The 27,551-nt window shown below is 44.3% G+C and overlaps 1 protein-coding gene and 1 pseudogene across 2 annotated transcripts; one reads left to right on the forward strand and one right to left on the reverse strand.

Annotated features, from left to right (window-relative positions):
• Nucleotides 1–1,960: 1,960 nt before the first annotated feature.
• On the reverse strand, nt 1,961–5,389 carry LOC310777961 (MKI67 FHA domain-interacting nucleolar phosphoprotein pseudogene; annotated as a pseudogene). The gene is made up of 3 exons: nt 5,270–5,389; nt 3,356–3,484; nt 1,961–2,044 (listed from the first exon to the last, which is right to left on the reverse strand). The product of its transcript is annotated as an MKI67 FHA domain-interacting nucleolar phosphoprotein pseudogene (transcript).
• Nucleotides 5,390–10,880: 5,491 nt separating this feature from the next.
• Nucleotides 10,881–23,879, forward strand: LOC310777963 (high affinity cGMP-specific 3',5'-cyclic phosphodiesterase 9A-like; the record flags this gene model as incomplete). The annotated part of the gene is made up of 10 exons (XM_083638295.1): nt 10,881–10,898; nt 13,552–13,729; nt 16,019–16,141; nt 17,454–17,546; nt 17,717–17,784; nt 17,900–18,002; nt 19,084–19,188; nt 21,197–21,343; nt 22,524–22,614; nt 23,854–23,879. The coding sequence occupies exons 2-10, from the start codon at nt 13,574–13,576 to the stop codon at nt 23,877–23,879; spliced, it is 912 nt and encodes a 303-aa protein (XP_083494421.1). The 5' UTR covers nt 10,881–10,898; nt 13,552–13,573.
• Between the last annotated feature and the right edge of the window lie 3,672 nt (nt 23,880–27,551).

Here is a 27,551-nt window from a genome sequence, read left to right on the forward strand (position 1 = left end):
ATTAAGTGATTGAAGGAACGGATGGAGACAAAGCTCTCCATTTTCAGGGTTTTTTCTAATTTGTTCCAGTCATCGGCTGCAGCAAACTGGAAGGAGGAGCGACCCAGAGATGTGTGAGCTTTGGGGACCTTCAGAAGAATGTGAGATGCAGTGCGGGTGCTGTAAGTGGGAGTTGAGTGTTCCAATAGGTGTGTAAGATAGGGGGGAGTGAGGCCTAGGAGTGATTTGTAAACCAGGGTAAGCCAGTGTATCTTGCGCCTGGATTCAAGGGGAGGCCAGTTTACCATGGAGTACAGTGTGCAGTGATGTGTTCTGTAAGGGGCATTGGTGGCAAAACGTATGGCAGAGTGATATAAGACATCCAGGTGATCGAGAGCTCCCTTGGCAGCCGACCTGTAGATCACATCTCCATAATCAAATAGAGGGAGGACCGTCATCTGGACCAGGGTGAGTTTGGCCGAGGCAGTGAAAGAGGAACGGTTCCTATACAGGAAGCCCAGCCTGGATTTGACCTTGGCCTGGAGCTTCGTCAGATGTTCTGAGAAGGACAGAGTGCTGTCAATCCAGACCCCCCGATCACAATCGGGAAGAGCCCGACAAGTCAACTGCAGTCTTTGAACCCCACACCAGTGTTGGGCAAGTTACTCTGGAAAAGTAATTAGTGTGGAAACCCATGACTGGCAGAGTACAAACAGTACTCCACCAGGGAATACTCATCTTCAGGGGTGAGAAGTGGCCTCTGACCATAGACACAATCAGAGGCCACCCGAATTCCACTGACTCGGTCACACAGGGTGGACTTTGGGACCCCAAACCTCTTGGCTGCCTGCCCGCTTGAGAGCCTGCCTGCTGCCACCTCATCCATGGCCTGTTGCATGGCCTCCGGGGCCCACTTCCTCCTCTTCCTGTCCTCCTTCTTCCTCTTTGCGACTACTCGCATGTTTGGCATCTGTAAATTGATATAATTTTTTTAAACTTCTATAAATTGCCATATATATTTTCCATTACATTGCATTTATCAGATGTATATTTACCTTAAACCAGTGCAACATTTAAATTTCTATATAATTTTTTTTTAACATCTTCTATATATATATATATTTTTTAATATCTTGATGTTCCTGTAAAAAGGAAAACTCTCTCACACCCACACATCTTATCAAACTCTTACTTTCTCTGTGGCCGGGTCTGTCTCTTCTTATTTCTCTGTCTTACTTTAGAAGAAAAACCAGACACAACACAAAGTTGAATGTAAAATCTATCCAGTTTATCTTTCACCTTTTCTGATCAGACTTTGCCTGGCTGCAATAGAGAGACAGACTCTCTCTCAGTCACTCTCTCACTCACTCACACACACACACACACACACACACACACACACACACACACACACACACACACACACACACACACACACACACACACACACACACACACACACACACACACACACACACACACCACAGACGGACGTTATTTTCATTTTTAATCAACACTTTTTAAAAGCTTTTGTATTTTTGGTTGCAGATATCAGAAAATGAATGCATTTGAGACAGATGGCTCTTTGGTGAAGTCATTCTCACGGGCCACGGCAATTCGACTATGCATCATTCACTTTCATTGTTTAGACAAAGCTAGCGTTAGTTAGCTAGCAAGCTAGCAACTTTATTAAGTGCCAAAATAGAAGCGGTAAAGATCAGTAACTCTCGTCGCCCAAGCACGTCTTATGGCTTTCTGTCATCAAAGTCACTTTCCTAAAGTAATTTGACATGTTACCATGCACATATTCATATGAAATTCCTCATATTGACACATATAGATGTATAAATTAGTTCCACTTTCACAAAGCGGCGATCCGGCATCTGAAATGCCCGCTAAAGTACCGGAAACCACATCAGAGACCTCTGACCCGGACGTGACGAAACAGGCAAAGAGGTGTCCGATGCAGGACACGGTGATGCTAATTGTTCATGGTTTCTGCAACAATCTTAGCCACCTCGTCACAGTCAAACTCTACAAATGCATAGCCTTTACTGCCACCTGTCTGGAAACCAAGATACAAGAGAAAAGAACAGACAGAACTAAAGTTAGGTGTTACCTATCTGAATTGATTCCTAGTTCTTCATACCTGCACTTTAAGATGAAAACTTTCTTTGGATTTGCTATTTTAAATGTATTTTTCCTCAAGTTGTTGTAGGCACATGGGTTTTATCACACTGCCAATAGGAGGAGCAGGTGATAAGCTTAATGCACCATAATACTATAGGCACAGTTATCTGACCCCAGACCACTGGGAGGACCTGAGGTCATTTTCAGTCTGTGCCACAAGCCAAATTATGTGTACACCTTTTCTACTGGGGATTTGATGTGTCGCCTTTCATTTGTACTGGGAGGTTGTTAGTTCGATCCCCGGCCGAGTCATACCAAAGACTATAAAAATGGGACCCATTTGCCTCCCTGCTTGGCACTCAGCATCAAAGGGTTGGAATTGGGGGGGTTAGATCACCATATGATTCCCGAGCGCGGCACTGCTGCCGCTCACCGCTCCCCCAGGGGATGGGTCAAATGCGGAGAACAAATTTCGCACACTCAGGTGTGCGACAATCAGTGGGACTTTACCTTTACTTTACTGTAATAGATCATGCCTTTGGAATCCATCCTTAACACTGTTGCAACAAATGCCTTGGCACGAGCAGGGATATTGTGGCTGTTTGAAAATGCAGCCACCGCTTGTCTAGTGATAACTGTGTTAAAATCAGGGGTGTAGTGGTAAATACAGAGGTGGGTAAACTATCCAAGGTGAGTAGTTTACGCACCTTGTTTGCCCTTATTGATTTATACAGTTGATCTGAAAATAGGCGAGTAAACTATCTGCCTCATTTCAAAGGGGTGGGTGAACTGCGTTTACTTGCGTTTACCCTCCACGACACCCCTGGTTAAAATATAGGGCTTGGCAATTATGATTGAAATCAATATTGTGATAGTCTTGAAAACAAGAGGTGTGATGTCAAACTTTTTTTTCTCCTTTTCAAATAAATATTCCTTAAAATGTTTCATATCTCATTTTGTCAAGAGTTTTTAACAGAGTTTATCATTCATCTAGACAGCAGTGAGCATTATCAACATGATGGCCGCTATATGATTCCACTGAATGATGATAATGATATGATAATCGTATGCTAAACAATATATTGCCTATCGGCACAGCCCTATTCTGCAGGTGGCTGAGGAAAATACAGGTATTGTTACTTAGAAGCCCATCCTAAAACACATTGCCAAGAGAGATGTTCTATGCTGGAAAAAGGAGCAGAGTCGAGTGTCTCCCGTGGAGCATGATTTCTGTCATGTTAGTTACCTTTTTACTCCTGGCCAGTCGCAGCCTCAGGACTGTTCCAAACTGTTGAAAGTATGATTTGAGCTGAGTCTCAAACAGGCCAACAGGCAGGTGGCCCACATAGACCACTCCTGGGCTGTCACTGTACGCCTACACAAGAAAAGGAAGAAGAAAAAGAATAAGAAAAACTAGAACGGGCTAAATTTGCTGAAGCAAATTTGATTGTGCTTGCTCCCGCGTGACGCTCCGCCCCGCTTGCACCGCCCCTGCCTTAGACCCCGCCCTCCCATCCAGTATCATACAGCCCCAATCGGCAATGTGTAGCTAGGACGTGTTTAGGCCGTTGCAAGGGTGTATTAACTGGATGCTATGGTGTTACAGGTACTGAATGCTGCTATAGCACCCCCTAGAGGCGAAATGACACAATATTTGTACTATAGGCTCAGAGTACATCCGTCCACACGTGTACCAAGTTTGGTTAGCATCGGACGATCTTTGTGAAATAGGCCCCACCCACAGAACTTTGGAGGTCGATTATATCGCAATGGTGCGGAATTTCAAAAAAACGCAAAATAAGTTTTGTGCGGGACAGTCCACACACGCTGTGTGATGTGGTTTGGTGAAGATCGGGCAAAATTTGAAGGAGAAATAGCGAAAAAACGCTTTTCGACAAAATTCTAAATGGCGGAAAATCTAGTTAGACGGAAATGGGCGGGGCCTATATCAGCAGATGCGGAATGACCCAAGGAATCCAGGGAAACAAGAATTTTGAATGTAGCCCTTACGGTTCAAAAGTTATGGACCAACACGTAAGGATGGCTGTTATAGTGCCCCCTAGAGGCGAAATGACACAATATTTGTCCTATAGGCTCAGAGTACATCCGTCCACACCTGTACCAAGTTTGGTTAGCGTCGGACGATCTTTGTGAAATAGGCCCCACCCACAGAAATTTGGAGGTCGATTATATCGCAACGGTGCGGAATTTCAAAAAAACGCAAAATAAGTTTTGTGCGGGACAGTCCACACACGCTGTGTGATGTGGTTTGGTGAAGATCGGGCAAAATTTGAAGGAGAAATAGCGAAAAAACACTTTTCAACAAAAATCAAAATGGCGGAAAATCTAGTTAGACGGAAATGGGCGGGGCCTATATCAGCAGATGCGGAATGGCCCAAGGAATCCAGGGAAAAAAGAATTTTGAATGTAGCCCTTACGGTTCAAAAGTTATGGACCAAAACGTAAGGACGGCTGTTATAGCGCCACCATCTGGTCAAATACTAAAATTTTCCCGCACAGAGTAAAAGGTGACTCTGTAAACCTACCTACAAAGTTTGGTAATAGCAGGTCATACGGTGTCTGAGCTAGAGCTAATTTAATCCCAACGATTTCGAAACCCCATTCAAGTGAATGGGAAAAAAAATCGTACGTTAACGCCTATATCGCGAAAACCGGCGAACGAAACCCTTAGCAATCCAAATGCACACGATTCCTCAATGAGCCGCACGTTTTGATGTCTTCCATGTCTGTGTAGTGTGAAAACTGTAGGAGAAATGGCGAACCAAACTTTTGACCAGAAGAAAACAGAATAAAGAAAGAAATAATAAAGAAGTATGAGAGATTCTAAGATTGTGCTTGCCTATCTGCAAGCACAATAATAAGAAATTGTGTGACGCAGACGCAGTCAGAGAAATATCAAACATTGGAAGCAGACCTAGCTAACGCTAGAAGCTAAGTGACATCTGACGTAACGTTTGCTGGAAGCTGAGTCGTCTAACTAGCTAAAAGCTAAATGGTTTATGGGCGACAACGAATACCTGGAACAACGCAGTTAAAAGACGTGGGCAAGTTTTTACAAACATAAAAACAGCAACGTTGAGGTATAGTCTCAGGGTTATTTGAACACGTTTCACTAAGGACCATTGCATTCGCCACGAACCTTGCCAGGTCTCTTCTTCACCGCCTGGACCTTTTTCTTGAACTCTGCTTGTTCTTTGGGGTTCAACGCCAGCAGCTCTTTAGCCGGGTTAGCAGCCGCAGCCGCTTTGCCTTCGGTCATCGCAGTTAATTGGCGATTTCTAAAATAAACTCTGACAAAAAAAACACCCGAGTAATAATCGCCCAGCTCCACAGAATACACCACGTTGGTCTTTTCATCCGGTTGCCCATGCGGTCACAAAAAACGACGTCATGAAAGAGACGATCTGCATGAACTGGAACTCTAGATACGCTTCAAACAGCGCCATCTAGCGTAGTGGAGGTCTATCTGCCGAGGAGGGGGGGGGGGGGGGGGGGGGGGGGGGCTCTTCTCGGCGAGAAGAAAGAGCCTGGCTGATTTTGTCTCCCTGTCTGGTTCCGGCCTAGAGCCCGCCCTAGACAGGAAGTAACAGCGGAAATAGCTCGTTAACTTGACAATTAGACACAACGAATCAGAAAATAAAACGGCAAACGACAAAACAAAAGATGGAGGTTTTTGAAGAAGTTCTTGTAGAAACATTGCGGATTCACAATCTCACATATTTTAAGCCAATACAGAATCTTTACTTTTCAAACAAATGGGCAGTTGATGGAATAGTTATAACACTAGTTGTCTGTCCGCTGTTATTGATAATGGAGGATCGAATAGGCTACAACAGTTGAAGCATCAACAACAGCCTGTGCTGGGATTGGGAAAGACATGGACATTGATCATAACATTTCACATGGCGAGTACTCCATTGTCTTTGGCTCTCCAGAAACCTTCCTCGGCAGTTACTAGAAATGTGCTAACGCTACTATACAACTTGTGTTGTTGTTCTTTTCAGGCTCTAGCTAACGTAACCTCGCCGCGTCAAGCTAACGGCAACAAAGACGTTTCTTGGCGCACCTATTTCCGGTTGCTTGGTTTACGCCCCCACGAGAAAAAGCGGGGTGAATGGTGCCGAGACTACGAGAGAGAGAGCAGCACAGAACAAACAACCAAGTGTCACTTTGAAATAAATCAATGCATTAATTTCCCTGTGATCTGTTGGGCCAATGCTACAAACTGTAAACAGGGAGGGAGGAGCAGAAAGAGGGAGGGGGTGGAGTCAGTGTCACTCCAGTATAAAACGATGAAGCGACAGACAGTGTGGATTCAGATCAGCACTGAACGTGGCAACATCACAGCTCCAAACCTCTGATATGGCAACAACACAAATCATCTACTTCACAGTGAACGGGAGACCAGAGCAGGCCGAGTTCCCAGTGGATTGTCCTGCACAGGATGTAAAAGGTAGGTACTTTTGTGTGTGTGTGTGTGTGTGTGTGTGTGTGTGTGTGTGTGTGTGTGTGTGTGTGTGTGTGTGTGTGTGTGTGTGTGTGTGTGTGTGTGTGTGTGTGTGTGTGTGTGTGTGTGTGTGTGTGTGTGTGTGTGTGTGTGTGTGTGTGTGTGTGTGTGTGTGTGTGTAAAATGATACTAGATATAGTGTTGGTGCACCATGCACAGCACTAGGTAAGAAGTGGTATCTGCTTCTCTGGGTCATATGTAGCCTATGGGACATTTGCTTATCATAAATTTGCCAAAACTCTCCCAAATGTGTTTCCTGTTGTTCAAGAAGAATGCTTGATCTGTCTTTACTAATTAAACCAACTCCACCATGTAGGTTTCCTTGGGAACATGGGATACATAGGGAAGAGTTCACTGATATACTACTACTACTACTACTACTACTACGGCAGTGTCATTTAACAGCTTTCCTGTTGGCATGTGAAAAGGAGAACACACCCGGGACAAAATGTGTAGCTCAGCCACAGCCACAGCACAAGCCGAGGATGGACTGTGTTGGCCTGAGCTGCAGAGAGTGATGCACAAGCCGAGGATGGACTGTACGTGTTGCCTGAGCTGCGGAGAGTGATGCAGCTGCCACTGACAGCTCTTCAGTCTGTCTTCAGCTGTCTGTCAGCTGTCAGTGTGTCTTCAGCTCTTCAGTGGGGTAGTGGCCCTTGGAGAAGTGGGTAGATGTAATTGATGCCCCGTATAAACAACAACAATTAGGCGACCATAATCTGAAGATTACTGCATTTAGTTCATTGATACAAACAATTCAAACAAACCCATTTGAACCCAAGTAGCTGCCAAAATAATGGAAGCATTCCACAAGTAATTGAGGGATGCGATAAAGCAGGCCGAATTGCCCCACCACCCCACCCCTCAGTGTGTGAATGTTTCTCTCTTGACATACAATAACATATAATACAATGCATATGTTTAGCAGAGCAGAGCGGAGAGCCGCTTCGGGGGGGGGACCTGTGTCCATGTCTGGTGGACACAGGTGTGATATACCCTCGTTAGTTTACAAAATCAATTTCCCAGTGTTATGAATTGTTGATTTTTTTTTCTGTGACAAGAACACCTGTTTGGAGTGTTGATGGGAGAGTTGTTTGTCCACGCAATTATCCCTAATGAACTGACCCATTGGCATAGTGTTGGTTTTAAATCGTCAACACTGTGGGCTTGTTGTTTCCAGACCTGTTCCGCTCTGCAGCCGAGGCGGGACCCCACGACATCCTGAAGCTCTACAACCCCAAAGGCAACATCATCAACATCTCGCCCCACCTGGAGCCCAACGGCCCCAACTCCTGCTACAGGCTGGAGGTGGTGGCTGCCGAGTGCGACAGTGAGCCGTTACGTATCTTCACCAGGGAAACACCGTAGTCACAATTTATTTCTGAACATTTTTTGAGAATCTCTCCCCTCCCGTCTTGTCGTTGCAGGTGTGGAGCTGGCTGTGGCGGCACTAGGATTTGACCTCTCGTCCATGGAGAAACGGTAGGCAGGGAGGAGAAAGAAGAGAAAAAGAATCCTCTTATGATTAGGGCTGGGTATCGCCACTGACTTCCCGATACGATACGATTCCGATACACAAGGTCCCAAGTCGATACGATTTCCGATACGATTCGATATCGATATTTTAGTTACAATACCAGTTTTGCTTTGATAATGGAAGAGATTCTCAAAGAACTAATGCTGTAAATTGTACAAGGAACCCTCTAACCTGGTGCATTATTAAAAAATATGAATATTTACATTAAGAATTGACCATAAAGCAAGCAGTTACATCATGTAATTCCTTTTTATTTAAACATGACCAACATAGTCATTCAACATCTTATCTTTCTTTACAGTCTTCTGTCTCTTTCTTTACAGTCTTCTGTGAGAAGCCAAACAAATTTAGATTTCCACTATACAACAGAATCATTGAACAGCAGCATGTTGTAAACAGTGTTTCATAAAGTATAAATGCTTTGTGAATAAAATAAAATAAAATACAGCTCATGAACATTTCCAGTTCACAAACATTATAGTGCAAACAGATTTGAGGTCTGTACATCTGGCTCATGGTGCATGCACAATGCACATGTAGCCTACAGTATTTATGTTTTTGTTTCAACTACAAACATAAATAAAAGTAAACTTGAAACTATGTTTTAACTACCACACACAGCCTATAATATTATAGCCTATGTTGCATTTGTTGCATTTTAAAAGATCGATACTGGGATTTATGTATTGATACTTGTTCCTTCACATGAATATCGATTCAATATCGATATATAGATTTTTTTTAACCCAGCCCTACTTATGATGCAAAAAAGAAAAGATGTAATACTTGAAGTGGGCGTCCAGGTAGTGCAGCAGTAGATTGCCTGCCTACCAATACGAGGGTCGCCGGTTGGTCTGGCATGCATACAGGCCCAATTGGCCGTGTCTGCGGGTGGGAAGCTGGATGTGTCCTGGCCGCTGCACTAGCGCCTCTTCCTGGTCGGTCGGGGCACCATGCTCGTGGGGGAGGGGCACTGGGGGTAATAGTGTGATCCTCCCGCGTGCCACGTTCCTGCCGGTGAAACCCCTCGCTGTCAGGTGAAAAGAAACAGCTGGCTGCACATGTATCGGAGGAAGCATGTGCTACAATGCCTACCACTCTCCCCAGATCGGCAGAGGGGGGTGGAGCAATGACTGGGACAGCAGGGGAATTGGCGAAGTACAATTGGGAGGAAAAACGGGGAGGGTGGGCTTGAAAAAAAAATGAAGTGAAAATTTAAAAAAGTACAATACCAAAAGAAACTTAGACAACACATATGTTTTGGTTATGGCAGTATCCGTTTGTTCTGGGAGGAGACTTATAATCAACTATTCTTAGGGTGATGCTCAACTCAATGGAATGAATGTGCACCATACCAACACTGTGTTTGTTCAGACTGCAGGGCCTGGAGAAGAAGATCCTGGTCGAGGCCGGGGAGGCTCCTGCAGTCGTGTATGAGATGAAGAAGCAGGTGGATTCATTCAGGGAGAAACTGGAGGTAGATTCAAAGTATTTCTGTGCTTTTAAAGCTGACATTTTTGAGAGGAGAAATATAATACATGGAACTGGATAAAATCGTAAAACATGGGGGTATAAATATTTGCATACAACTCAAGTTTATTTTATTTATTTATTTTGATTGGACTTTCGTTTTTAAGTTTATTTCTAATCTGAAAAAAATTAACTGTTTTGTGGATACAATTTTCCTCTTTGCAGTGGTTCCAACATGTAAATGAAATATCTGTGGTTTGAAGTGATTTTTTCTTTCTTTCTCTATTTTTTTTTTTTTTTTTTTTTTACATGTATGTATGCTCTTTTGCATCACTGTGCCTACGTTCAGATGAGGCAATTTGACAGTATTTACAGAGGAAAGGGACGACATCATCCTTTCCCTCACCTAAATCTGAAGAGGTGTTCTGGGAATTCAAACTAGCAACCCTCCGGTGACAAGCTGCCGAAGCCGGCTTCCCTAACCTCTGAGGCTGAGCTGATGGTTGGTACTCCCTTTCCCTTTCAGAGCGTGGAGCATCTGAGCTGGTTGGGTTTGTTCAAGGAGCTGTCGGAGGGCACACACAAGCCTTCACCCTTCTACCACAAGAGGGCGCTACGCAAAACCAGGGAGGAGTGCGAGCACGTGCGGGACAAGTTCCTCCAAATGAGGTATAGGTGCACAACATGCAACACGTGCTCAGAACTCCTGGTCATTTTAATGGCTCTAATAGAGAGGCATTGGCAAAGTGACCGCCTACTTCCTGCTTCAGTACTCACTGTACCAGAGATTTTCATCTGCCATTTATTTTCCCATAGACATTTCGTAAAATGCTTATAAAAACAGTTTTACTGGTTCAAACCAAACGGTTCAGCTAACGCTATAATCGGGAGAGACCATAGAACATTTCACTCGGACCAAAACCTAAAAACAACAACATTGAAAAAATATTTTCTTCAAACCCTCATTTTTTTACGTTTTGGTCTGAGTGAAATGTTATGCGATCTTTCCTGTTTCTAATATATCTGTACCGTTTGGTTTTTATACCAGTAAAACTCTTTTATATGCATTTTACGAAATGTCTATGGGAAAATAAATGGCGGATGAAAATCTCTGGTACAGTGCTGAAGCAGGAAGTGACGTTCACTTTGGCTCTCTATACCTGTGCTTTTAAAGTGTGTTTGCTGCCTTCCCAGCTCCCTGGAAGTATCAGAACAAGTGAGGCAGTATCTAAAGACTCCAACCTTCGATAACTGGTGAGTTTTGACTCGTATGTGAACTCGTGGTCTTTCCTGAATAGAGGAATTGTTGGCCCCCAAAGAGGTTTTAGCCACACCTCCAATTACCCAAGACCCCCCATATGTTCCCATGCCTGACATATAAAACTTGCAGTGGGGAAGGTCCCTTTTTTAAACACAGCTCCAGTTTCTCATAGTCATCCAAGTAAAAAAAAGAAATTCGGCATAAATAGAGGACACATTTTGACTAAAGAGCACTTCCCTTTAGGGATGCACCGATATGAAAATTTTGGCCGATGCCGATAACCGATATTAACATTGCTGTTATGGCCGATAACCGATATTTACCGATGTAGATATGATCTGTATAAAACCACATTTTTATGATCATCACATTTTGTACATACTGAAAAACACATGTTAACACTGAATTTGAAAAAGTTATGCATTTCTTTATTTGCAAAGCCTTTGAAAAAGCCCATAAATCATAGATTTACTGCATTATTTCATATCAATGTGAAGAATTTGGCTGATAATGATAACCGATATTAACATTGCAACATCTGACCGATACCGATATGACCGATATGTTACAAAATGACTAACATCGGCCGATACCGATATGATTGCCGATATATCGTGCATCCCTACTTCCCTTGCATCATCATATGCAGAGCAATAGAGCAAAAAGTCTCCTTTTCAATTTCATCTAAATCGCATCATAAACAGATCTTCTTCAGGAGGAGCATTAAACCTACCAGTCTCTATTGCTAAGAGAAGGGTTCCAGAGCATAACTGGGCACACAGAGACCTTTTTCATCTTCGGACTCACATAGGGCTCTACACTGTAACTGTCTTTTATGAGACGATTGATTTATCCCATAAGTCAACAGACCGTTTCACCTTATGCAAAATAAACATATTATTTATAGTCTCTCGGGTATCACATAAACGAATAAAACAGTACAGGTGGTGTTTGATAATCATCTGCAATCTGCATCCGTTTTTAACACTCTCTAGATACGGAGGTGGTGCTAGCTGTCTGTGTGCCTGTGTGATCACGGAGGAGAAAACAGTGCCAGCAGCACCTGCTTGTTCAATAGAAGCACAGGAAGAGAGAGAAAGAGACTTATAAGGGTCGCTCGTGTCCGTCAGGCACCTCTGATGCATCTCTGAAGAGGTTAGGGTCCCGCACGCTTTTCATCTGACCGACGCACTCATCTCAATACGAATAGGCCCGCGACGTGCGGACCAATCAAAAGAAGCTCTTCACGACAGGCCTAATAGACTACTTGCACAACTCCACTACTTCCTGAAATGAGTAGGGCATACTGGTTTCCTGTCCTACACTATAGAGGGAATGCACGTGACGTCACGGACACGACAGTCAGTGCGGGTACGCCCACTCAGCTGCAGTGAGTGTCAAAACGTCTAAACAAGCCAGGTGGCGCCGCCGGGTCACGGTGTTTAGCGTTCAGCTTCCGCGAGAAAACAACGAAAATGGTAAAGTGCTGTTGTGCCATTGACTGTAAAAATAGATTCAACAAGGCGTCGGAGGTATCTTTTTACAGGCTGCCGAAAGCTAATGAAACGGCCCCGGTCTTCTCTGCAGCTATCCAGGGTTTCAATGAGGGCTCATTCATTCTCTGGCTGTGTTCTACCTGCACAGATATAACGTTACATGAGTGATAGTGTTCACTATGAACAAAGCTAGGGACAGCGTATGCTATATTTTTCTTAATAAAAGTTGTAATAAAATAAATATGTACCTCTCCACATACAACCAGAATATCCATTGCTGTCCTCGTTACTTTAATGTCGCCAACAAATCCAGCCTTGAAGTACGACCACGCGTCCAGGCTCTTGTATGCTTTCATGCTTTGGTTTGTGTATTTCCCCGGCGTCGATATTAAGTACATATAAATGTCAGGAAACCCTATTCCTGGCCACATGTCTACGTCCATGGACCACTGGTTCTTTGGCAAGCTGTAAGGGTCACATTCGAGTCCAACTGCCTTTATTTTAAGCAGATAATCGTTTATATTAACCGTGGTTTCGCTACTACCCCTGGCAGAAGCCACGTTTGTTTTGGAAATTTGACACTCAGTGCTGCTCAGTCCGGCTGAGGGGGCGTGTTCGGGAGGGGGCGTGGCGTCGGTGCATTCCCTCTATTGGATGAACTGATTAATGTCAGGTGTGCCTGACTGCTGCAGTCACAACAACAGTGATCAGGCACACCTGACATTAATCAGTTCATCCAATAGTGGAGGACAGGAAACCAAGATGCCCTACTCATTTCAGGAAGTAGTGGAGTTGTGCAAGTAGTCTATACGCACTGTGTTTGAAGTGTGGGGCTCTCACGTGACGTGACGGGAGGAAGCGTGAAGTGTGGGGCTCTCACGTGACGTGACGGGAGGAAGCGCGCGTTCACTCAGGTTTGGTTACTTCATTGATTCTTTCCATTCATCGCCGAGCGTTTTAGGCAAATGCAACTGGTGTGTGTGTGTGGGCGTGTGTGTGTGTGTGTGTGTGTGTGTGTGTGTGTGTGTGTGTGTGTGCGTGTGTGTGTGCGTGTGTGCATGCGTGTGTGCGTGTGCCTGTGTGTGTGTGTGTGTGCGTGTGTGCATGCGTGTGTGTGTGTGTGTGTGTGTGTGTGTGTGTGTGTGTGTAGGCAGTGGGAGGATGCAGAGATCATGGTACTCCTGCAGGTCATGTACACGGACTTAGACTTCACAGCCACCTTCAACATCGAGCCAGAGGTGCTGCAGCAGTTCCTGTTCCAAGTCTACCGCCGCTACAACAACATCCCTTTCCACAACTTCAAACACTGCTTCTGTGTCACCCAGATGGTGTGTGTGTGTGTGTGTGTGTGTGTGTGTGTGTGTGTGTGTGTGTGTGTGTGTGTGTGTGTGTGTGTGTGTGTGTGTGTGTGTGTGTGTGTGTGTGTGTGTGTGTGTGTGTGTGTGGGAGGGAGAGGGAGAAGGTTTTAGTAAGGGCAAATCATGGAGAGGCCCTGGTACCTCTCCAATCATCACATCCTTGATGGCTAATTGGTGAAGGAGGTGTATGGATTGGAACACTGACGATGTGTGGAAGGTCAAGCTTTGACCTCAACACATCTTTGAAGTTAAAGTCAGTCAAGCCATTGGATGCCGTTTGTTAGCCGGCGGCTAGCAGGCCACTTCTGCCTGCGCCGCTGTGAAACAACATCATCAACAGTGACTACGTTTACATGCACACAATATTCCGGTTTTTGCCCATATTCGGAAAATGACAATATTCCGACTAAATGAATAATCCACTAATATTCCCGTTTACATGCAGCCGTAGCTCGCCCTCCCCGACACGTGAGGGAGGGGGGAGAGAGAGAGAGAGATGCAGGTAGGCAGAGTTTTTCTCTTGAGAATAAACAGAGGATCACTTGGTCCATTTCAGGAGCTTGCTGCTGGAAAGTTTGGCGTTGCGATTATTGGCACATCAAAGTCCTTCATAAAGTAGGCTTAGTAGCCTACGTTATACCTCGCAGGCTCGCAAGCACTTTGGACTTCCGTGGGCACCAATCGATGTTTCTCATCTCCTCCCGATCAGAAATGTGGGCTTTTCTTTTCGCATGCCAGAGATGATGGATTATATATGATTATAAAAGGGGTACCTCAAATCAAGCAATCTGATTGGTTCACAGCCATTGTATAATTCCAGTAACCGAGTTCAATAACCCATGGCCATGGGTTATTGGTTACCATGGCAACTCTCTTACTAAATGGCAGCGCTGTGCTCGAGCCAAACAGCTTTCTCCTGATCTGCTGTATGGAGGGTCACTAGTCCTTCAAGTCTTTGTACAATGAGTCATTATGGACGCATGATGGCGCAACTCTCTTACTAAAAGTACGTTACTTGGTGTCGGCATACGGCTCTGGGGCCGGTTGCACCAACTGGTCTTACACTGGTCTTAACTGCCTGTAACAGAGATCTCCGCGGAGACCTTTTTGACCGTCATCGTCGTAACTGCGGTCAACTGAGCCGTGTTCGTCGTAACACCGCCAGTTCGCTGTCTTTGAAAGCACGACGTTAGATTATAACTAACTAGTTGTGTGGCTTAGCCTTCCAAAATGTTGCCGTTAGTTTTTTAGAAGTTAATACATAGAATTGGGAACGTTACATTCAATTTCATTCAGACTGTCTTTCTGGCTCAATCGCCGCCATTGGTGCAACCGGCCCCTGGTCGGGCTTTGCTCTCAGCAAGCGCCAGGATTGGCCAATGTCGACTTCAGTCTCCAGAACGATCCAATCAAATCACCCGCACGTCTATCTTCTTGCTAGAGGTCCCGCCTTACAGTAGTGTTTCAACTGACTCTTAAAGAAAAACCATGCCAGTCGGACTTATAGTATTATTATTATTATATTATTATACTTGGAAACCGTTTTATAAAAGCAATATAGCACTCGAGCAGCGTGTGTTGTGAAATATATCACACTGATAAGCTGTTATCCCACTCGGCCTGCGGCCTCGTGGGATAACAGCTTATCAGTGTGATATATTCATCACAACACACTTGCTCTCGTGATATATTGCTTAATTATATCGCCTCTTCTAGCGCTTTCTAGCACACATCAGTTGACCACAAACAGGCAACATGCATCGCAAACTGCGGTAAAAACCCTGATTGAGACCATTGATTGAGACGCATATTCCGAATGCGCTGTATATATACATGATCAAAGAATCCTCCGAAAACCCGAATAATACTGGAATAACCCAGATGTCTTAATCGGAAAATGCTAAATTCGGAAAAAGGGCAAATTCGGAAAATGCAACTGGAATACTGTTTACATGACCCTTATCAAATTCAGAATATTGTCATTTTCCGAATAATAGTGGAATATTGTGTGCATGTAAACGTAGTCAATGAGACTCCCATTGTAGGGAGAGAGTCTGGCAAGCGAGACTACTTCTGGCATAGCTGAAGCCAGGGCAAATGCTTGAAATGTCATTGTATACTTTGATGTAGACATACGATGTGTTGCTGTGGGCCGCAACAACAGTAGTGGTTATTTGATTAGGAGACAAAACTATTTTAATTTGTTTCAAAACCACAACCTCTCCCACTCACTATGTGTTTTTCTTGTTCTGTGAGCAGATGTACGGTTTGATCTGGCTGACTGACCTGAGGAGTAAGATGGACAGCATGGACCTGCTGACCATGTTGACCTCTGCAGTCTGTCACGACCTCGACCACACAGGATACAACAACGCCTATCAGGTCGCTGCATAGGTTTCCCTCTGGATAACAACCTCATTCAATCTGGATGTAGCATATATGATATGGCATTTTTACTGGCATGCTCTATCCCACTAGGCCAGGGATGGGCGCCCCCTGTGTGGCCCGAGCTGGAATTGCAAAATAATAATAATAATTACAGTACACCTGAACGCAACATGCAAGATACCTGCTGAATAAGTGTCCAAATTTTCATGTCATTCTCGCCAATACTCCACTTCTGTTATAACATTTCAGTCTGGAATATGGAATATTTTTCAATAATCTTTATGACTAAAAGGCTAAAAGTAATCTCATGTGCAAGAAATGACTGTTCTACATTTAAGTAGAAATTTAAATAATTAACACGGTTTTGGATTTATTTAGCTTCAAGACTGCATTTTTGTTCATGTGACCCTCAACACAGGCTTTGAGAATCCCGGGCCACTTACTGATACTTATGCTTAAATTAACCCACTCAATATTCTGGTTTATTTCAAGAAAAACATTTTGGCTAGTGGAAATTCTAATTGGCTGGTCATTTTAAAATCTAGCAGCCATATTGGCAGGTGGTCAAAAAAGTTAATTTCAAGCCCTGCAGGGAGAGCAGGTGGTGACATAGGAGTGAGTGAGAAAAGGATAAAATATTGGTGGTTAAGACTGAATAATGACATCACAACTGTTCATTTAAAATGAGTTATTCCTCTAAACCTGGCTTCAAATGCCCCAGCCATTCGCCCTCCAGCCCTCAGCAAAATCTGGCCCTCTGGTAGCGAGGACATTTTTTTGTGGCCCTCTCTATCATCAAAGTTGCCCATCCCTGCTCTAGGCTGTACAGAACTGCTGTATACAGGATTATTACCTCTGCCAAGGAAGTTATGTTTTCAGTGTCGTTTGTTTGTCTGTTTTTTTTTCCTGAAACTTGGTTGAAGGGTGTAGCACGTTTTTTTTTTTTTTTTTTGCAGATCCGATTCGGGTCAAGGACGGGGGCGGGGCTAGGGAAAAGGGGCCGTAGCTAGGGATAGGATGGTCATAGAGAGTTGGGGGTTGGAGGGGTGGGTACGGGGAGTGGCTGGGGGGGGGAGGGGGGGGGGGGGGGGGGGGATGTGGGTGCATGGGGCGGGGCTAGGGTTTCCGATCCGACTCACAAAATGTGCATATCATGGCAGACTGGAGTATTGGCCTTGCCGGAAGGTCTGCGTTCTCCAAGTGCACTTCTACTAATATTCAAATGTATACAGTAGAGTTGTGCTTCATTCTCCAGCTCAGTAATGCAGGTTCAATTCTACTCAACGCTGTTAAATTGATCTTTCAGATAAATGCTCGGACTGAACTTGCTCTGCGCTACAATGACATCTCTCCGCTGGAGAACCACCACTGTGCCGTCGCCTTTGAGATACTGGAGAAGGTAAGGCTTGGTCAGCGAGGTCACACGTCCTTGTATGTGACGTTTGTTCTGTTCAGAACGTATGAGGAGGAGTTTGTGCTGCAGGCAGTAACAACGAACAGAAGTCTCTCTCTCTCTCTCTCTCTCTCTCTCTCTCTCTCTCTCTATCTCTCTATCTCTCTCTTTTCTAGACGGAGACCAATATCTTCAGAAATCTGACCACCGAACAGTACAAACGAATACGGGAGGGAATCATCAAGTGAGCTCATCTCTGTCGTTCTCTTAGCATGCGTGCAATTCAGCAGTAACAGCGCCGCGACATACGCTGCGAGCGAATCATTCTAAGAGTGTTTATTCTCTCTTCATTTTGGCAGATGCATCCTGGCCACTGACATGACAAGACACAATGAGATCCTCAATAAGTTCAAGTCCATCCTGCCTGTTTTTGACTTCAACAACAAGGAGCACAGAGATGTGGTAAGACTAGAGGACAGTAGATGTCAACACAACGGAACATGATCCATAGGATCAGTTTGGAGAGGCATTGGGAAGGAATATATCATAACTTATAGCTGCTAAAACTCAGAGCAGAGAGAGTCTGCTGCTGCATGAGGTATGTTACGTTTCATTTAGATTTCATTTAGATTTCCTAAGTGGAAAATGAAGAAATGTCAGTATTGGGGTTGGGAATCAGAAATGGAATTTTTATTCAATTAGAATTTGATAAGAGTGAGATTGACCTATCGTTGTAGAAAGGAATTGAATCAATACATTCTTCTCCCGCACCTCTACTGAGCCACGATGTGATGGTGACAACTGGAGGAAAACCCACTCGAGATCAAAATAATTGAGCCGAGAGTCAAGAGAAGTCATCTTACAAAAATGTATTTAGCCACATATCTTTGCAAAAGCCATGTGCAGAGAGACTGCCTCATGATAGGAATACAGAAGAATAGGAATTCATAGTTGCAGGGTTCGTGAGGACAGTGTCGGAACAACAGACAGTCAAAGATCTTATAGTGAGAAGAGAGCACACACACAACATGTTATGACTATCCCAGAGAATAACATGATCAGGGGCAGAGAGCAGAGAGAGGGGGCAATGCAGGAGCCCAACAAGGACACAGCTGTGTGTGTCAGAGGGTCTCTCTGTCTGTTAGATTGTATCTACTATGGATCTCGTGTGCTCGATTCTTAAACTCTCCCGCTATGCGCGGCCTCGCCCATACTACAGCTTACTGAGCTGCCCCTGCAGCTCGCATTCCCGCATTCGCAGCCCGCCCGCTGCGCAGCCTTGCCCGCAACTCGGCTGCTGTGTGGCCAATGAGACCAGCATCACTGATGATGTCAGATTTATGACATCACTGATGATGTCATCAGTGGGATTTATGACATCACTGATGATGGTTCCAGCTTTAAAACTCGTTATATAAGGATTTATCTAAATGTCTATGGAGAAAATGAATGCAGAACTTACTTCCGGGGCAAATGACGTCATGAAAAGTCATGTGACTGTTGAGCTCTTGTGTTTTTCCCCCTGCTATACATGTATGTGCAGCTGATGATGATCCTGATCAAAGTGAGTGACATCTCCAACGAGGCGCGGCCCATGGAGGTGGCTGAGCCCTGGCTGGACTGCCTTCTGCAGGAGTTCTACAACCAGGTAACTAACTGACTGCTGTTGCATGGAGAGAAACAATACAACCAGGTAACTGACTGCTGTTGCATGGAGAGAAACAATACAACCAGGTAACTGACTGCTGTTGCATGGAAAGAAACAATACAACCAGGTAACTGACTGCTGTTGCATGGAGAGAAACAATACAACCAGGTAACTGACTGCTGTTGCATGGAGAGAAACAATACAACCAGGTAACTGACTGCTGTTGCATGGAGAGAAACAATACAACCAGGTAACTGACTGCTGTTGCATGGAGAGAAACAATACAACCAGGTAACTGACTGCTGTTGCATGGAAAGAAACAATGCAACCATGTAACTGACTGCTGTTGCATGGAGAGAAACAATACAACCAGGTAACTGACTGCTGTTGCATGGAGAGAAACAATACAACCAGGTACCTGACTGCTGTTGCATGGAGAGAAACTATAGTGTTGCAACACCAAATGACCAGTTGAAAACTGTTATCCCTCTAAGGATTGTGTCCATAGTGTTACACATGACCTGACCATTTTGTGATTTCATAGCAAAGATGTCTGCATCGCTCATTTCCACAAATTATTGATGATTTATGTGTGTGGTTTATGTGTGTGGTTTATGTATGGAACGGGATTAGTGCCAGTAGAAAAAAACAGTTGACCTTGAGTTGGCACACTCAACCATTGAATTCATTCAATAAATTCAAATCTTGAATTTGTGAGGCACAACCTGAAATTGAATGAAATTACCTGAAAATGTGGTTTTCCCAAGTCATAAGTCTTTTTTTTATTATTATTATTATTATTATTATTATTATTAGCTCTGCCAAGGATGTTGTTTTCACTCCTGGAATTTTTTTAAAAATCTGTCAGCAGGATATCGCAAAAACATTTCAATTGATTTTCATGAATTTTCGAACAATTTGTTAAGATTTTTGTGGTGATCTATTTCCACCATTAGAGACGATTATTATAACTGATATAACATCAATTTGAGGAATTGTACAGTGTTTGGTGGTGGGGGTTGCACTTTTGGGAGCGACTGTAGCTCAGGAGGTAGAGTGGGTCGTCCATTAATCGCTTTGGATAAAAGAGGTTGGTGGTTCGATCCCCGTCTCCTCCAGTCTGCATGTCGAAGTGTCCTTGGGCAAGATACTGAACCCCAAATTGCTCCTGATGGTGTAACAGCACCCTGCGTGGTAGCTTGCCGCCATTGGTGTATGAATGTCTGTATGAATGGGTGAATGTACCTACTGATTGTAAAGCGCTTTGGATAAAAGCGCTATATAAATGCAGGCCATTTACCATTTTACCATTTATCATTTTGAGGTGCTTCCTAGTTCAGGATGAGCCAGGGTTCAAAATTAGCACCAGCCAAATGCTGGTAAAATACAGTATGCAAGTGGCTGGTAGATTTGCTTCACTCCCCAGCCCAAAACAAACAAACAAACAAACAAAAACAATGGTATTCTATTCAGTGGCAGGTAAAATTTGAACATTTACTCTGCATTTGGCCAGTGGGGGAAAAAAGTTAATTTTGGACCCTGGACTGAGAGCTCTTGAGACACAGATGGACTTTTGTTCTGGTATAGGATGACTGGAAGGCAACACGCTCTGATGCAATTCAAATACAATCTCTGCTGCTGATACTAATATTTCCAGAAGTTAAGAGGTGTGTCTGTGATGAACCACAATGCAATCTTCCTAACAAGATTCCTAAATGGGCTGTAACATGTACAGTATATTGTGCCATGCCATTTGTGTCACTACATAAAGAAGGGTGACTTATATTTTGTACCACTACTGGGTTCTGTTTGCAATGAATGATTGACTCTACTTGGCCATTTCATACTTAGAGAATAAAATATCGTTCTATTCTATTCTGGTCTGCTAAGATAGACAAAACAGTATCATAGGTTAAAACATCACAATGATTATACAAACCAGCTCTACATTCCATCTTTCTTGCATTATCGCCAATCCGGTCCTTTCTTGTGGTCCGTCTGTCCTCAGAGTGACATGGAGAAGCTGGAGGGTCTTCCGGTCACCCCCTTCATGGACCGAGACAAGGTGACCAAGCCTTCATCTCAAACAGGATTCATCCGGTTTGTCCTCTTCCCCCTGTTCATCGAGCTGGCCAACCTCTTCCCCTGCCTGGAGGTGATTTATTGATTTAATCATTTCATCATTTCACAGAACCTCATTACTGTATTACACACAGTGGGAGAACAGTCCACACCTTCCTGAACAGAACCTCATTACTGTATTACACACAGTGGGAGAACAGTCCACACCTTCCTGAACAGAACCTCATTACTGTATTACACACAGTGGGAGAACAGTCCACACCTTCCTGAACAGAACCTCATTACTGTTTTACACACAGTGGGAGAACAGTCCACACCTTCCTGAACAGAACCTCATTACTGTATTACACACAGTGGGAGAACAGTCCGTCCCTTCCTGAACAGAACCTCATTACTGTATTACACACAGTGGGAGAACAGTCCGCACCTTCCTGAACTGAACAGAACCTCATTACTGTATTACACACAGTGAGAGAACAGTCCACACCTTCCTGAACTGAACAGAACCTCATTACTGTATTACACACAGTGGGAGAACAGTCCACACCTTCCTGAACTGAACAGAACCTCATTACTGTATTACACACAGTGGGAGAACAGTCCACACCTTCCTGAACTGAACAGAACCTCATTACTGTATTACACACAGTGGGAGAACAGTCCACACCTTCCTGAACAGAACCTCATTACTGTATTACACACAGTGGGAGAACAGTCCACACCTTCCTGAACAGAACCTCATTACTGTATTACACACAGTGAGAGAACAGTCCACACCTTCCTGAACAGAACCTCATTACTGTATTACACACAGTGGGAGAACAGTCCGTCCCTTCCTGAACAGAACCTCATTACTGTATTACACACAGTGAGAGAACAGTCCGTCCCTTCCTGAACAGAACCTCATTACTGTATTACACACAGTGGGAGAACAGTCTGCACCTTCCTGAACAGAACCTCATTACTGTATTACACACAGTGGGAGAACAGTCCACACCTTCCTGAACAGCACATCTTCCTGAGGAGTCACTCACGTGCTGGACGTTTCATCTCAATATTAATGAAGCTGTTTGTCATCAGATTTTTAAGCGGTGTAGCCACTTCTATAAATTAATTTGTGTGTCTGTCTGTCTGTCTGTCCTTCCTTCCGTCTGCTATGGCACAGACCGTCTGTCCTGTGGGCCCCAGTCCCACAATGTCCTGTGAGTATCTGAGTGTGGAATGTTTATTTTCTATCTTCATCAATCCCACAGCAACACATCATTAACCCGGTGCGGAAGGCTCTCGACTACTACACAGAGATGGAGAAAGCACTGGAGAGGGAGAAACAGAACCGGGCCCAGAGTGAGAGACTACTACACAGAGATGGAGAAAGCACTGGAGAGGGAGAAACAGAACCGGGCCCAGAGTGAGAGACTACTACACAGAGATGGAGAAAGCACTGGAGAGGGAGAAACAGAACCGGGCCCAGAGTGAGAGACTACTACACAGAGATGGAGAAAGCACTGGAGAGGGAGAAACAGAACCGGGCCCAGAGTGAGAGACTACTACACAGAGATGGAGAAAGCGCTGGAGAGGGAGAAACAGAACCGAGCCCAGAGTGAGAGACTACTACACAGAGATGGAGAAAGCACTGGAGAGGGAGAAACAGAACCGGGCCCAGAGTGAGAGACTACTACACAGAGATGGAGAAAGCACTGGAGAGGGAGAAACAGAACCGAGCCCAGAGTGAGAGACTACTACACAGAGATGGAGAAAGCGCTGGAGAGGGAGAAACAGAACCGGGCCCAGAGTGAGAGACTACTACACAGAGATGGAGAAAGCACTGGAGAGGGAGAAACAGAACCGGGCCCAGAGTGAGAGACTACTACACAGAGATGGAGAAAGCGCTGGAGAGGGAGAAACAGAACCGAGCCCAGAGTGAGAGACTACCTACACAGAGATGGAGAAAGCGCTGGAGAGGGAGAAACAGAACCGAGCCCAGAGTGAGAGACTACTACACAGAGATGGAGAAAGCGCTGGAGAGGGAGGAACAGAACCGGGCCCAGAGTGAGATGACAGCCAAGAGCAAGGAGACACCTCTGTGCACACAGAGCACAGCTGACAGCTGAGCTCCATACCTCCAAAGCAGCCTCACAGTGAACTATGGAGGCCGGTACACTTATGACCTGCAACAGCCAAGACTGTGTGAAATGAACATATTGTGGACGGTTTATCTGGAGATTGTCTACATTTACATTCATTTAGATGTATTTGGCCTGTGTAGTAAATGATTCTATTTGTACTTTTTCTTGTTTGTTCGTTGAGCTCGGCACAGAGAATGCTCTCCTACAGGCTTTCCATGTAGTTTTGGTGGATGCACTATTGAATGTAATCCTCAGCAGGGAAGGATTCATGACATCACTGATGATGTCGCTGATGATCATGGATGAAATCACAATTGCTTCTGACATCACAATTCTAAGAGGCAAAAAGGGGAAAAGACATCATATGAAATTGAATCAAAAATACACACACATATAAACTTGTACAAGCAATGAGAGTTTTATGCCTCCATCGTCTCTTTGTTTCTCCACTTTTTAGCTGGTCCACGACTAGCGGCAGTTTAGCTGGTCCACGGCTAGCGGCGGTTTTTGAACAGTAAATTCTGTAATATGGGAGGCCATGATGAATATTAGGCACACTCATAGTTACAAGATCCCATAAAATGCCGTCGTTTTTTGGGGGTTTTCCTTCTTAAAGTGTTTTTGGTTCTTTACTTAGGCTGCTTATAGAGAAAACCATCTTTGAAGAGATAATTTGCAAAAACAGTGAAATGCCATTCTTAAAATGAATAAACATCTGTTTGATGCTCCCTGGAGTGCACATAAAACTATATTATTGTGGTGATTTATGTGAAAATTATCAGGTGAAAGTTTTAATTATGATTTACAGTATTATGTGTATATATATATATATATATACATATATATAAATAAATATATATATACGTATATATATATATAGTGTATATACAGTATATAGTATATATATATATATATACATACATACAGATCCTTTCCAAAAAATAATATGGAAATACCATGGATGACCGTGGTCTTCAGCGGATTGTCAAGCAAAGGCGATTAAAAAATTTGGCAGATTCAGAGGGAGTGGACTGAGGCTGGAGTCAGTCATAACTGAGAAGTAACTGCTGATTTTCCTCACACTATTCTAATTTCTTGAAATACTGTTTTGGGGGTTTTCTGGAGCTGTAGGCCAAAATTATGAAAAATGAGACAAAGGCTAGAAATATTTCACTTTGTGTGTAATGAATCTATAATCTATGAAAGTTTCACTTTTTGAAAGGAATTATGGAAAGAAACTAACTTTTCCATGATATTCTAATTTTTTGGAAAGGATCTGTATACACACACACACACACACACACACACATCAATGTATAATAAAGGATGAAAAACAAACAAACGGAGATACCAGTGTTTTTGCAAATGAACTCTTCTAGGCTATCTGTTTCCCCTGGGCAATGCAGTCTGCCATTAAACAAAACAGACAGTCATCAGTGAAGATACACCATGATTGATAAGTGTTTTGATGCATGTTATGAATGATGTTCCCTCCACTATGAAACTGCTTTTGACAGTATCATCACATACAGTAAGTCTGTAGCAATTTCCAATCTGAAGAGATAGGACAGAACTCCATTTAATTATCAACAAACTATTTAATGACTACAATAAATCATGCTGTAACAGAGTTGTACAAAACAATGTTTGTTCATTTTCTCCATCAGTCCTTTTTGGCCGAAGGAAATGTCTTGGCAGCAGTAGGGCGCACGGTGGCGCTGTGGCTGCAGCTTAAATGTCCGCTCTGGAACTCGGAGCACCAAAGTAGGCTACAGGCTGAAGTTGAGCATGGACTTGATCAGGTCTCCCATAGCGGCGTTATGCCGTTTCTTCATCTTCCTCCGTATCCTCCTCCTTTTGTTTTTGTTGGTGTTGGTTTGCCTCACTCTCGGCACAGAGCTGGAGCAAGGAGAGGTGGAGATGGGAGGCTGTTGCTGTGCCCCGGACTTCAAGCCGGGGTTGACATACCGTTGGATCGCACCACAGCGATCCCAAGAAGTTGTCAACACCATCATCTGCTGCTGGTACTGGTAGTAGCGGCGGTGGTGGTGATGATGATGATGGTGGCTGTTGTACTGTCCCGGAGCAGGACCGCCCAGTGCCAGGCCGCTGTTCTTCTGCAGTAGCCCCAGGGAAGAGGCCCCGCTGGACCGGCCGTGGCCGGATGAGCCCCGCTGCATCTGGCACACGGAGGCCCGGGTGGAGGAGGACCCCTGGTCGGCGTGCCGATTCGGGGTGGAGCTGAACAGAGACATCTCGTGGAAAGGCGGGTACGTGGTGGGCTGCCGCCTCACCTGAAACAACAGAGAAAGAACGTTAGCCTAGCTAGATTTTAAACAATAAACGCCTTACAACATTTTGAAAAGTAAGCTACTACATAAACAGTACTGGGAGCAATACCGTTTAGCTACCGTCTACTCTAAAGCCGTTAACTCACCTGGTTCAGGTAAGATCTGGGATCAGAGATCAGATCAGGCTGAGATCTGCTGGATGCAGCCCGCTGATGGCGTTTCCCTGAAGTCGCCGGCATGATCAGGTCGTGCTGTCAGCTCATCCTTGTCGTGTCTTTTTATCCATGGATTCCTTGGGGTGATATGACGTCACAAATGACGTCACACAGAGCGTGCGTGCCATTGGGTGCGTGCGCGCAGTGTTGGGGAGTAGTTTTAACGGACATAAGTACAAGCCACCTAGTGTTTTGGACGTGTACCGCAGCCAACGCGCCGAGTTACGTTCGAGTATGCACAGTCTCGCTGTCGCCGCTAGTCGGCGGCAAGGCTCCAAGTCGACGGTGCGCAAAACCCTGTCAGCGCCTAAAGGCTACATGAAATGATGCAATGAGATGTATGTAGGTAGGTACATGATGTAGCCTACATCATGTAGGCTAGTGCAATAGACTAGTACTTGCACAACTCCACTACTCCCTGAAAGGAGTAGTAGTCCAGGCAAAGTAACTCATTTTGGAACCAAAAAACAAACTAATTGTAAAAGAATTTTTTGCAGCTTAGATCATTCCTATGAGGTGTCCAGAACAACATACTAAAAGTCCTAAGAAATCCTAGTTGAGGAAATATGTTTAATTCTCATCAATCCAAGATGTGTGCCAGTAAGGCCAGACAACAATACACCCCAATGGGGCTATTTTTTTCCTTTACTCCTATCAAAATAAAACTTTATACAATAAAGGATCCATGAAAAGTAAAAAATTTTGTATTACAAGTTTCTTTGAAAATTAATTTGAATATGCAAATGAGCTATACACTAATCGAATATAGGCTACCCAAAATATACCCGCATAGGAGTAAAGGAAAAAATGAAGCCTATCACAATCAAACCTCACACAGTGAAAGTATACATGAAAAGGAACTTTTTTGTTTTACAAGTTTCTTGGAAAAATCTATTTTAAATATGCAAATGAGCTCAACACTAGGCCTAATTGACTTGTCCAATAAGCCATAAAGTCACAAGTAAAACAGGGGCCAAATAACTAACACATTCATGTCTATTCAGTAAGTTAACCTATGCATAAACAAGATAAATTTGAAGTCACTTGCCACACTTACCTGGGTCACTTGCCACAAAAAGACTTATATTGACCTTAAGAATTGATTGCACAATCTTGCCTCCAGTTGCTTTCTAAATTATTATTTTTTATTTGCGAACAAGCCTAACCAGATAGAAATGTCTAGTTAGAAAGGAGTTGGTGGGAGGTACGGTGGTGCAGTGGTAAGCACTATCGCCTCACAGCTTGAAGGTCGTGTGTTCGATTCCCACCTGGGACGATGTGAACGCTGAAAAAATGCGTGCCCGTCCGCATGTCCTCGAGTGCCCACCGCCCGGGTGGGGTCGTCAAAAGGGCCTTTCTGTGTGGAGTTTGCATGTTCTCCCCGTGCCTCCCGGGGGTTTCCTTCATATAGGAACCCCCTTCACAAAAACATGCAATATCCTGGTTGCTAATGTGGTTCCTCCTCTGGTCGTTAAGGGCGCCTGTTCAGAGGGAGGGGAACTGGTTGGAATAGCGTGAACCTCCCACGTGCTATGTCCTACCGGTGAAGCTTCCTCTGGCAGGTGAAAAGAAGCGGCTGGCTGACTGCCCATGTCTTGGAGGAAGCATGGAGCCAGTCTCGGCTCTCCCCAGATCGGCAGAGGATGGAG

Source organism: Poromitra crassiceps, assembly GCF_964638095.1.
Source record: "Poromitra crassiceps genome assembly, chromosome: 6".
Lineage (NCBI taxonomy): Eukaryota > Metazoa > Chordata > Actinopteri > Beryciformes > Melamphaidae > Poromitra > Poromitra crassiceps.